The 12,480-nt window shown below is 43.4% G+C and overlaps 1 protein-coding gene across 6 annotated transcripts in view; it reads left to right on the top strand.

The window, feature by feature from the left end:
• Positions 1 to 12,480, top strand: part of myo9aa (myosin IXAa) — a 108,236-nt gene that overhangs the window by 58,662 nt on the left and 37,094 nt on the right. For 5 of the 6 annotated variants that reach the window (XM_034296099.1, XM_010875645.3, XM_010875662.3 and 2 more), the window contains exons 5-9: positions 1,017 to 1,116; positions 3,079 to 3,132; positions 7,067 to 7,164; positions 7,294 to 7,420; positions 9,211 to 9,300. In XM_034296099.1, coding sequence (XP_034151990.1) covers positions 1,017 to 1,116; positions 3,079 to 3,132; positions 7,067 to 7,164; positions 7,294 to 7,420; positions 9,211 to 9,300 — 469 coding nt within the window. The remainder of the gene's footprint in view (positions 1 to 1,016; positions 1,117 to 3,078; positions 3,133 to 7,066; positions 7,165 to 7,293; positions 7,421 to 9,210; positions 9,301 to 12,480) is intronic. The other variant, XM_010875681.3, reaches the window with a different exon arrangement.

Genomic DNA, 12,480 nt, shown 5'->3' on the forward strand with positions numbered 1-12,480 from the left:
AAACATACTACAAAAGCAACCCAGGAGTTTTTTAAGGTAAAGGAGTGGAATATTCTACAGTGGCCAAGTCACCTGATCTCAACCCGATCAAGCATGCATTTCACTTGCTGAATACTAAACTTAATGCAGAAAGACCCGAACAAACAACTACTGACGACAGCTGCTGTAAAGGTCTGGTAAATTATCACAGCGTTTGGTGATGTCCATGCGTTCCAGACTTCAAGCAGTCAATGCCTGCAAAAGATTCTCGACAAAGTATTAAAAATTTACGTTTTATTTATGATTGTCTTATTTTGTCCAAATACATTTGAGCCCCTGAAATAAGGGGACTGTGTATGAAAATGGTTGCAATTCCTAAATGTTTCATACAATATTTTTTTCAACTCCTTGAATTGAAGCTGAAAGTCGGCTCTTCAATTGCATCTTGGTTGTTTCATTTCAAATCCATTGTGGTGGTGGTTTACAGAGCCAAAATTCTGAAAATTGAGCCAAATATTTCCGGACTTTACTATAAGCGCCTGATGGACTTTTTTCTTCAAGGTGTTTGTTTCAGCTGGTTACAGCAGGGTCAATGAGAGTAGTTCAGTGTCAAATTGATCCTGGGACCGTTGTGCAAGCGCACAGGAGCCATGTGAATTGTCAGGGTTCCTGCACCCCAGTACGCGTCATAGAGTTCCCACTGATTGTAAACACAGTTGGACTTCTCTTTGACACAGTAATTATGAGGTCCGCCCACAGATCATGATCTTCAACCTACGAAGTATAATTTTTTTCTGGATCACCCAGCCAAGTGTGCAGTTTTGCTCTGTGACCTCAAGTGGAGTTGACGCTAATGCGCTGTGGTGGATGGGATGGTGTGTGTGTGTGTGTGTGTACTGTCGTAGTTGCTTGTGCTGGCATGCGTGAACACACACAGACACACACTGAATGAGACCGCGTGTGCGTGTATTTGTCTTGTTATTGAAGTCCAGTGGTGTCAGGTAGCAGTAATTCATTTTAATCTGCTTGCCTTTCAGGAACTACCATGTGTTTTACTACCTGCTGGCAGGAGCAAGTGATGAGGAGAGGAGCGTTTTTCACCTTAAGAAGCCTGAAGAATACCATTACCTCAATCAGGTCAGTGCTCCGGCTCCACTCATTCTGACATGTCTCAGGTCCGTTTTCAGGTGGAAGCAACTCTTCTGAAGGCCCTTTTCGCGGACTGACTAGGGATTGGGGGGAGTATTTCTCCATGTGTCAGTGTGTGTGATTTGTCACAGATGATGGTTGTCATTGGTTTGTTTCTGCGTGTGTGTGTGTTCACGTGTGTATGAACAGGTTTGTGTGATGACTAACCCCTTAGAGACCCACTTACATATTAACAGAGGCTAAGCCCTCTGTCAGAGACCCACTGATGTGTTAACAGAGACTAAGCCTTCTGTCAGAGACCCACTGATGTGTTAACAGAGACTAACCCCTCTGTCAGAGACCCACTGATGTGTTAACAGAGACTAACCCCTCTGTCAGAGACCCACCAATGTGTTAACAGAGACTAACCCCTCTGTCAGAGGCCCACCATTGTGTTAACAGAGACTAACCCCTCTGTCAGAGGCCCACCATTGTGTTAACAGATACTACCCCCTCTGTCAGAGGCCCACCATTGTGTTAACAGATACTACCCCCTCTGTCAGAGGCCCACCATTGTGTTAACAGAGACTAACCCCTCTGTCAGAGGCCCACCATTGTGTTAACAGAGACTAACCCCTCTGTCAGAGACCCACCATTGTGTTAACAGAGACTAACCCCTCTGTCAGAGACCCACCAATGTGTTAACAGAGACTAACCCCTCTGTCAGAGACCCACCATTGTGTTAACAGAGACTAAACCCTTCTGTCAAAGAGGGAGGGAAACACAGCAGCATTGTCTTGTTGCTGGCACTCTTATTACCATGACACTGTCATGTGAACCAGTTAACTTGCTGGGTTTTGGCGTGTGTGTGTCTGACTGGTTTACAAGATATAGTAGCTAGATGTCTGAATGGTTGGATGGATGGATGAATGAATGAATGTCTGGCATGATGTCTGAATGGCTGGCTGGATGGATGAATGAATGAATATCTGGCTGGATGGATGGATCTCTGAATGGCTGGATGGATGGATGAATGAATGTCTGGCTGGATGGATGGAAAGATGGATGTCTGAATTGCTGGATGGATGGATGAATGAATGTCTGGCTGGATGGCACTCCGCTCTAGTCTAATCCATCTGATACCAAGCCCTCTTTCCTGCTTCTGGACTTAAAATCTTAAAATCAGAAAGGGGTTTCATGTTACCCGGCAACCACACACACATTCACTTACACACACAGACACATCCCAAGCAGAGGGGGTAAAGTGTGGAATGTCGATGTTATTTGAAACTGTTGCACCTCTGCCAGTTCTCCAGCTCCGAAATGGTAACGCAACACAGGAAGCCCACCCACTACTCTGAATACCTGAAGCCCCTTCAGGGGTCGGTGTGAATTCCTTCAGTGTGTGGCCCCCCTCCATTCAGTTTTACCCTCCTTCACACTCTGTTCCTCTCCGTCTCTTTTGCAAAGTTAATATTATAAACCCGTCTCCCCGAGGACTGCTTGGAGTATTTCAACACTGTGCTTTTCAGAGCCATTCAGACAGTTTGTTTACAGGCAAAATAAACCAGTTTGTTTACATGCAAAATAAACCACTCTGAAACTGGGCAATTTGCAAACCAATTTGCTGTCATTGCTACAGACTAATGGCTGTAAGTCCATACTTCTTTTCGCTAATTCTTCCCACAGTTGTTGCAAGTTAATGCTATGGCTAGCCTACGCTATGCATGGTGTCAAGGTTGAAGCATGTTTAATGTCCTTTGTTTTCTGACAGTGTGTTTGCCGGATGGACCCCAATGCCATGTCTAAATATTGCTTCAGTTCCCTCTGTTAACTGCATGTTCCTTTCAGACCTGTGTGTGTTGTGTGTGTATGTGTCGTGTACAATGTATGTGTTTTGTGTATGGAATGCTGTGTTGCCTTAACCCTAACCCCATCTACTGTCCTGTGCTGTGTTCTAACCCTTTTCAGATGACAAAGAAGGTCCTCAGACCGAACTGGGAGAATTACTATGAGAGCGAACCGGTCAGTATGCCTCTCTCCCTCTCCCTGTCTCTCTCTCTCTCCCTGCGAGAGCGTGTTGAGTGTGGAGATTTGGTTTTGGAAATCATTTATTACTGGCTTACCCCCCACAGTCCATCCTCTCAGGCCATCACCTGCTGACATCCACCGTCAGCTCACTGTAGATTCTTGCCTTCTCACTGCCCAGTACCTCCTAGCCCAGCACCTCCTTACAGCCCACCACTTCCTCACAGCCCCTCACAGCTCGTCACCTCCTAACAGCATGTCACTTCCTCACAACAAATCCTCATATCCATTACCTCCTCACAACAGACACTCACCTCCTCACAGCCCGTCATTTCTTCACAGCCCCTCACAGCCCAGCACCTCCTCACAGCCCGTCACTTCTTCACAGCCCCTCACAGCCCAGCACCTCCTCACAGCCCGTCACTTCCTCACAACAGATCCTCACGTCCATCACCTCTTCACTATAGACCCTCCCCGCCTCACAGCCCAGCACCTTCTCTCACCTCGTTACTTCTTCACAGCCCCTCACAGCCCAGCACCTCCTCTCAGCCCGTTACTTCTTCACAGCCCCTCACAGCTCTTCTCCTCCTCATAGCGTGTCACGTCCTCACATCCATCACGTCCTCACAACAGACCCTAACCTCCTGACAGCCATCATCTTTTCACTGCCCAGCGCCTCCCAGTCCGCTACATCCTCACAGCTCAACACCTCTTCATGAACCGTCACCTCCTCACGACCAGTCACATCCTCACAGCCCAGCACCTCCTCACAGGCGTTTATGCTCACAACCTCCACACAGCCACTTCATTTTCTCCTTTATTTCTTTTTTTAAAGGGGTGTGGACACTCACTCTCCTTCCTTGTATAATTTTGTTCTGGGCTTTTATGACAGGTAAAGAAGGGACATAGTGTTGAAGGGTGGAGACGGGCATTGAACCCTGGTCTCCGGTAGGAAGCTGCATAAGTGGGTGGAGCCAGGAGTGACTGGACCAATGTTCTGCACTTCTTCTAAATTTTCCTTTTAGTTGTGTCCTTCTTCCTGGTCGGGTCAGTGTTGGGTGTGGGCTTCCTCTATTGTGTGTTGTGTACGTTCTCTTTACCTCGCTCTGGCCAACTCATTGCGTTGCTTATTTGGTCACAGACTTAGGTAGGTGGATCGCATTGCATGTTTGAGGAAACTTTGCCATTAATAACCCCTGTGCCTTTGTTGTTTAAGTTTGGTTGAAAAATGCCGAAAGTTGGGCCACATAAAAAAACATTCAGGCATTACAGGACTGCACTGTTCAAAATGTATATTGGGTGCCTCCACATTCTACTGGTGGTATTTGCTCCAGTCCAGCATGAACACAGCTAACCCAGCAAAGACCATGATTATGTTAAGACTTAAAACGTGCTGTTGTTGCTAGACTGGAACAAAAAAACCTCATAGAATCTCTTTATTTTTTTATTTATCAGCCTTTTGAAAAGTTGTTAAGTTTGAAATGTAGTTACAAAGCAGGTTTTAAGTGTTGTTTTTTTGTTTGGGTGTGTGTGAGTGCGAGAGGGAGAGACATTGCCTGGTAGCAGTCTCACACACAGGCAATCGTTTGAGTTCTACATTTTCCACTGACTCCCGATTACCGGCATAGACACACACACACACACACACACACACACCAAGGGGGATTGAAGTCAGCTCCTGTGGGACAAACTACTGTTGGTGCATGTGCTTTAAAACCCCTTCAGGATTGATTGATTGATTGAAACTCTGAGCAGCCAATGACCAGACAAGGCTATATGCCCATGTCTGATTTTGTGTTTACTGATTGGATGATGGACATTCCTGGCATCTGTATATCTGTGGGTCACCATGTGTCTGTCATGGCACGCAGTACTTCAAGGTTTACTTATCACAACATTTACATTTTTTTTCAGGTAAGTCCATTTGATTTGCAGCAAACATAGAAGACTAATGTCATAGATTTCTTCTTTCCGGAAATTGGCTCTGAGGGTGTTGAGCAATAACTTTGCTGTGTTTCAATTGCTTTTTATTATTGTCTTCTTACTGTCCTCTGAAATTGGCCCACAACTGAATCTGGTTGCCTACTCCTGCTATACAACGTACCCCTGAAATAACCCCTACCCCTGCTGTACAACTTACCCCTGAAATAACCCCTACCCCTGCTGTACAACATACCCCTGAAATAACCCCTACCCCTGCTGTACAACATACCCCTGAAATAATGTTTCATTTTGTAGAATTCTTTCCCTGCAAAGGTTAATGAAGGTCAGGATGTTGTGTCGTCTTGGTTTCCCTGGCCTTGCTTGGGATATCCTGGTTTGCTGGAGATCGCTTGTTTTTACATCTTTATTATATCAGTCAATTAAAAACAAATTCTATGTTATAAGCGTTCATACATGTTATGATGATATTAGTGTATTAACAGTACCATGATAACAGAAGTGGTAAAATACATTGGCTGTCTATCAGATACGTAGTGGTTCATTGGTTTTTCTACCCTTCAATGACTTTGTGGTATTCCAGAGGCCTGGTGAGGCTGAGTGAATGTAGTACTTGGAGGTTTCTGTTAAGCAGACCTGCCAGTTCTGAAGTAGCCCCTTTCATTTCCCCCTGTAACCAAAGAATCTGAAACACCTTTTTCTTACCGCAACCTTTGTTTGGGTGGTGGGGAATTATGCGGTTGAATAGGATAAAAGGTCCCTTTGACATTTCCTACACTGGAAGTGGCAAATACTTTATGTTACAGTCATGAAAAGAGAGAGATTCTGAAGAGATACTTGTTTGAGAGCTTGGGATGTGATTATTATGGAAACAGTGGTTGAATGGGCGCATATAACATAGACCTCCACTCATATTAAGGAGGTGTGTGTGTGTGTGTGTTGACCTTTGTGTGGGAATTGCTGACCTTTACCCAAAAACAGTCTGCCCTCCTGGTGTCGATACCATGGGATTCAAGCCCATTCACCATTTGATTATAAAAAAGGAGCACATGCAGATTTGTACCGTACAACCTTAATCAAATATTATTTTACAATGTAGTGCCCCTTACCTTTTCACTCAAAACAAAGAAATGTTGTCCCTTTTTCTTCCTCGCTTGAATCAGAGTTGCCCTTCGTTAGTTGTATTGCATAAGAACAGAATATCACTAGTCATTTGCATGTAATCATAAGAATGGTCTAGTTGAAATACCTGCGGGAGTGAAACCTGGTGAATCCATCATGTAAAAGAGCCCGGGGATGTGAGGTGTGTATTTGGGAGTGTGTTATTACATCCCTCAATCAGCCTGCAAACACAAACTGTTGTCTTCCTTGTCTTCTTCCGTTTTGTTTTCACTCTCTCCATGGCTGTCCTCTGAGCACTTACCTCAGCAGAACCCATAAAGGCGCTCATAAATTTCTCCTCGTCTTACTGCATTAGACAACGTGCCAAATTTCCACAGGGAGCGTTGCAGGAAAAACCAGCAGGATTTTCCACTGCTTGAGCAGAACATGCATATGCTATCGTTCACCCGGCCCCTAAAAGCTGACCAGAAATGTGTCGTCTCTGCGTCTCCATTTTTTTGGGGGGCCAAACTCGCTGATGACTCTTTAAAGTCACTTGGTCGCTCTCTTGTGTGTTGTGCCACTGTTTGTCAAGGGCAGCCTGTCGTCACCAGCAATCTTATTTTCTTCAGTTCTCTTATGTTAATAACTGATTTGTGGTTTTGTTGTTGGCACAACACTGGATACCGGAGAATTGGATGAGGTCACTTATTAGCTCAGATGATTGCACCGGGTTAACACGCTGCATGGCATATGCACAGATTCGGTCCAATAGAGTGGCAGTGTTTGGGCCAAAATGGATGTCTGGTGGACCACGATGTGGCACCTGCCAAAATGTCCGACGTGTGAACACTGATAACACCTGGTTTCCTGTTGTTGGCCCATGCAGGACTGCTTCACAGTGGAAGGAGAGGACCTGAAGCATGACTTTGAGAGACTTCAGCTGGCCATGGAGATGGTGGGATTTCTGCCTGCCACACGCAAACAGTGAGTACACATGCGCACACACACACACACACACACACACGCACACACCGCTACTGCACATGAACAAACCGACACAGTGGCCAAAGGGATTGAAAAATGGAGTCTCAAGCTAATCATATCCTACCACAGGATCTTTTCTCTGTTGTCGGCCATTCTTCACCTGGGGAACATCCGGTACAAGAAGAAGACCTACCGAGACGACTCCATTGACATCTGCAACCCAGAAGTCCTGCCTGTCGTCTCTGAACTTCTAGAGGTAAGCGTGTGTTCCTGTTGACATGATCCATAAGGGATAGCAGATTTGTCGGGGAAGTGAGTTCTAGAACACATGCAGTTGAATTCAGGTCTTTGGAGAAGGCGTAGTGTGGAGACGTATCAGTACGGGAACAACTTAAACATTGTTTTTACTGTTTTCATGTTTTCATGTATTTGGAATTTGCCGAGGATTTAATACCTCTGCACTTACTGGGAAAATACTCTTCCTCTATCAGGAGTTTGATTTGCAAGAAATGTATAATTTGTAATTTTCTCATCCGTTTGCAAATATTCTGTACTAGTTCTCTCTCTTGGTTTACAAGTGTTGCTTTTCTAGTAGAGATCTTGTGATGCCCGGAGACAGGAGTCAGGACATACTGTGTGAGGGCAGAAACCTTAGCTTTCAGGAAATCATTTGAAACTTTAGATTTCAGAAACAGCATCTGAATCCTCAGCTTTGGGTTTCCAGTGGGGCAGCGTGGGCTTTGGCAGCATTTCAGTATCTGACGCCACAGCCTTACTAACAAGCAGCCGCTAAAAACAACATATACTCTGCAAATGTGTTGGGCCAGAGTCAGTCGAACGTCTTCCAGATGAAGGACATCCTTTTTGACATTAGGTTAATAAAATAATGATTTACGAAAGGATATATGTAGCTGAAGACTGAAATAAAGATCCTTTAATAGTTTTTTACATTATGCACATAACCTCCATATAGAATAGTTCCTGGGTAGTACACTCTTCTTCCCTTGGATTGGCCTCTTGTGTTCTCCTCTAGTTACAGGATGTTTATAGGAGGCTGTAGGCCTCTGGCCCTCCTTTGTCTATAACTAAGAATGAGCATTTCTCACGACTGAGTTCCAGCCACTAAACATATCGGGCAGAATTCCAGCCCAAAAAAACATTTTGGAAGAGATTTGGTTTGTAGAGATTTGGATTAATAACACAGAAATTACTCGGAAATTAAACAAAAGAATGCAGCTCCTCCTCAACTAGTCCTGGGGAGCCTGTTGTGTACTGGAGTTGTGCTCAAACAAATGAGCACAGCTCCTATTTTCACTCCTTACCTACCCCAAATCTCCCTAAAAACTCCTCATGGGAATGTTAAAGCATGTGCCAGACGAGGACTTGTCGGCTGTGAAAGTGATTGTGTTCATTGGGCCTTACTCACCAATATCTTCACCAATAAGTTTTTTCTTACATTATTTCTTGAATGAAAGGTCCCAATAAACGTGTAAGTCATCACGTGTTCTTAAACCACAGAGCTGTTCACACATATGTTCTTATAATGATGAATCCCATTGTCCTCGTACATTGAAAGTGCGTGCCAGTTGTTCATACTTAGCATAGGTAAACGCCCCGCCCATCCCCGTAAAAGGGCATGAGAGGGCAGGGCCATGTGCACACAGAAGTCACACACAGAAATTCAAAAGAAAAGTTGAGAGGGAGGTCGAGAATGCCCAAACCAAAATCTAAAGACTCCAAACGTAACAAATCCTCAGTAGTTCTGAAGTGGAGGTACTGCTGCATGAAGTGAACAGCAAACGAGCTGTCATATTCATTAGCGTCAGTAGTGCATATAAAATAACAACAAAAAAAGATGCATGAGATGCAACTTCTTGCCAGTGAATGTCGGTCAATGTTTATTGGCCTTACTTGTGATGTATCATGTGATGTATCCGGAGAGGGGCACACAACTGAGGAAGTAAAAAGAAAAAAAAAAGGTTCTGCCTTAAATCTCAGGCCAAAAAAAATGGTTGGTGAATGAGGCCCTTTGTCTTTTCTGAACAGGTCAAGGAGGAGATGCTGTTTGAAGCCCTGACAACACGGAAGACCGTGACTGTAGGAGAAAGGCTGATTGTGCCCTACAAACTAGCTGAGGTGAGATCAACCCCAGGGCTGTAATCCCTGGTGGACAGGCTGCTTTGACATAAAAAGTACTGTAGATCATGAATGAATTGAAGATAATGTGCAAGAAAATTATAAGTATCAGGGCTTTGGACCAATACAGACTTTGCTCGTATTATTTTCTGTCAAATTTTGGGAGGGGACGTCACATTGACCCATAGACAGACTCTTAGTTTTTTAAAGAAATAGGTGTGAAGCTCTTGATTCCAGTCTCTTCTTTCCTTGCAATTAGCAGCTGTGAAATAATCAAGATATCTCTCCTCCAAGCACAACTTAGCAAGGCATTCTAATCTTATTACACTGCTCTCTTAAGCAGGATGTTTTTACTGGCACACTCAGGCTTGAGGACAATGCAGTCCTCTGCCAACAGCCACATATGAGCTTTGCAACATCCAACCTTCCACAAGGGGTCGCTAGAGCACTAGATGACAAGCTACTCATCCACCCTAGTAGTTCTGAGCCTATTTGCGTAGCCCTACGTTGGTCCCCAGCAGAACTGTCATTATCCCGCAACCGGAAATTGAGCGCCTGCTCTCAATGACATGGTAGTACTGGAAGACCGTTACTTAGCTGGGGTCAGAACCGCCCTATTTGCCCATCTGTCAAGTTGGGTCTGTGTAGTGTGTGTAGTTGAGGGACAGGCTGGATGTGTGGATGACAGCAGGGAATCACAGCTAGGGAAGAACAGAGGTACATATGTGGGATGTTTGCCGTGTGTGTGAAGAACTGTTAGTTCTCCCAGACCTATACAGCCAACAGCCCTTTAATGCAAGTGTGCTTATAGCCATGCAAACGCTTAAGACTGTATCTTAAGTAGGCAGTCACTAGTTAGGGTTAAATGTACCCCTGCATTGCTTGTCAGCCTACAAATTCCAGTGGCGCAAAACTGTTTATTTGCGGCTGCTGTAGTTTATTTACTCCAGTCTAGATGTGTTTTATTCCAACAGCAAAATGTGTGCCACAAAACAAATGTGACTGAAATGCCGTTTCACCACTGTGATTTGATATTTTGTACCTGCGTGGCTTCACACACCTGATACACAAGGCTGAAATAACAACAAAACAGGTTTCGATGGAATGAAACTAGTCTAATCACATCATAGGTAACAGCCAGGAATGCGCCATTAGAATAGTATTCCTTCCCTAACAGTCTAAATATAGATTAAAGGTTTATATCATAAAAACCCTAACCTGTCTCTTAAAGGTTTCATCAAAAGGATGAGGAGTACAGGTTAGAAACTTAATCTTCTGCATTTTTCATAGCTATAGGTGATCTCCAGTATTTATGCATGCTGGCACAAGATTCTTTAGCTCTATGCCCTATTAACCAAGCAGCTTTTTGAGAATTGTTCAGGGCATAAGGGAAAAGACCACAGGAACTGATGAATAGTACAGTATTCTGCAAGTACTAGATTTGATCCGCATCCCTGAACTCCTCTTTTCTCTCCAGCTATTTATCTTTGTCTGTTTGCACAATGGATTTGTTCAGAAAATGTCATAAGACACGTTTAAAGCCTGTTGGAGTCTGGGAGGATTCAGTGTTCTAGAGGCATCAAAACACAACTAATCCAAACAGGAAGGCCAATAGCAATACAAGAGGCTTCCTCCATGTTAAATCCCTCCACACACTATTAACACTTATGGTGGTTGATGTAAACAAAACAATACTAAATCTACTACTACCACTACTATTTCTACTACTGTTACCACTACTACTTCTGTTACTGCTATTACTACTACTACTTCTATTAATACCACCGCTACTATTACTACTACAATTACTACTACTACTACTTCTGTTACTGCTATTACTGCTACTACTACTATTACTACTACTGTTACTATTACTACTACTACTACTACTGTTACTGCTATTACTACTACTACTTCTGTTACTGTTACTGTTACTGCTATTACTATTACTACTTCTATTACTACTACTACTACTACTTCTGTTACTGCTGTTACTACTACTACTTCTATTAATACTACCGCTACTATTACTACTACAATTACTACTACTACTACTTCTGTTACTGCTATTACTGCTACTAGTACTATTACAACTACTACTACTACTACTACTACTACTAGGTAAGTCATTTAGTTAATGTTTTATTGTTATGCAGCTGTATTTCTTACAGGGCCCAGCTAGCAGCACTAAACTCAAATTAAGATATTGAGATCGGCGTTTGCGTACGTCCCCTCCTCTTCCCCATAGGACCTTTCGCTTTGTTTATATGACACTCGGGCTTCGGCATCTCTGTTCCACGTTGCATCCCCTCGTCCATCTTCGTCATCTCTGGTCCTCTCCTGGGTTGTAGTGCCCGGAGACCTGTGTGATGTGTGTTTACGGAAACCAGAGAGTCTGAAGCATTTCACTAGCTCCCCTGCTCTCCGTGAAAACAAACACATGGCACGACCAAATAATGCCGGCGAGACCTGACTGAAAGCTTGACTACCAGCTACACACAATGGGAATGAAGACCTATTTTTTAAATTAGACTTGCCTAATGAGCGATTTGTTATGGTAGCTAAATATTTCCCGTTGAGTCAGTCTTTTCCTCAGGAACTCTGACACTTGCCCAGCAGTTCTCCTGCATCGTGGTGATTTTCTCACTATACACGCACATCTTGAATAATGGAAAACACAACTAATATATGAACTGTATCATGGAAACACAACTAATATATGAACTGTATCATGGAAACCCAACTAATATATGAACTGTATCATGGAAACACAACTAATATATGAACTGTATCATGGAAACACAACTAATATATGAACTGTATCATGGAAACACAACTAATATATGAACGGTATCATGGAAACACAACTAATATATGAACTGTATCATGGAAACACAACTAATATATGAACTGTATCATGGAGAAACACAACTAATATATGAACTGTATCTTGGAAACACAACTAATATATGAACTGTATCATGGAAACACAACTAATATATGAACTGTATCATGGAGAAACACAACTAATATATGAACTGTATCATGGAAACACAACTAATATATGAACTGTATCATGGAAACACAACTAATATATGAACTGTATCATGGAGAAACACTGGCACACGTTTACTCCCACCATTCACTCTTTTGAAGCCATTTTTTATGTTGATGCTTTGG

Source organism: Esox lucius, chromosome 2, assembly GCF_011004845.1.
Source record: "Esox lucius isolate fEsoLuc1 chromosome 2, fEsoLuc1.pri, whole genome shotgun sequence".
NCBI classification, from domain to species: domain Eukaryota; kingdom Metazoa; phylum Chordata; class Actinopteri; order Esociformes; family Esocidae; genus Esox; species Esox lucius.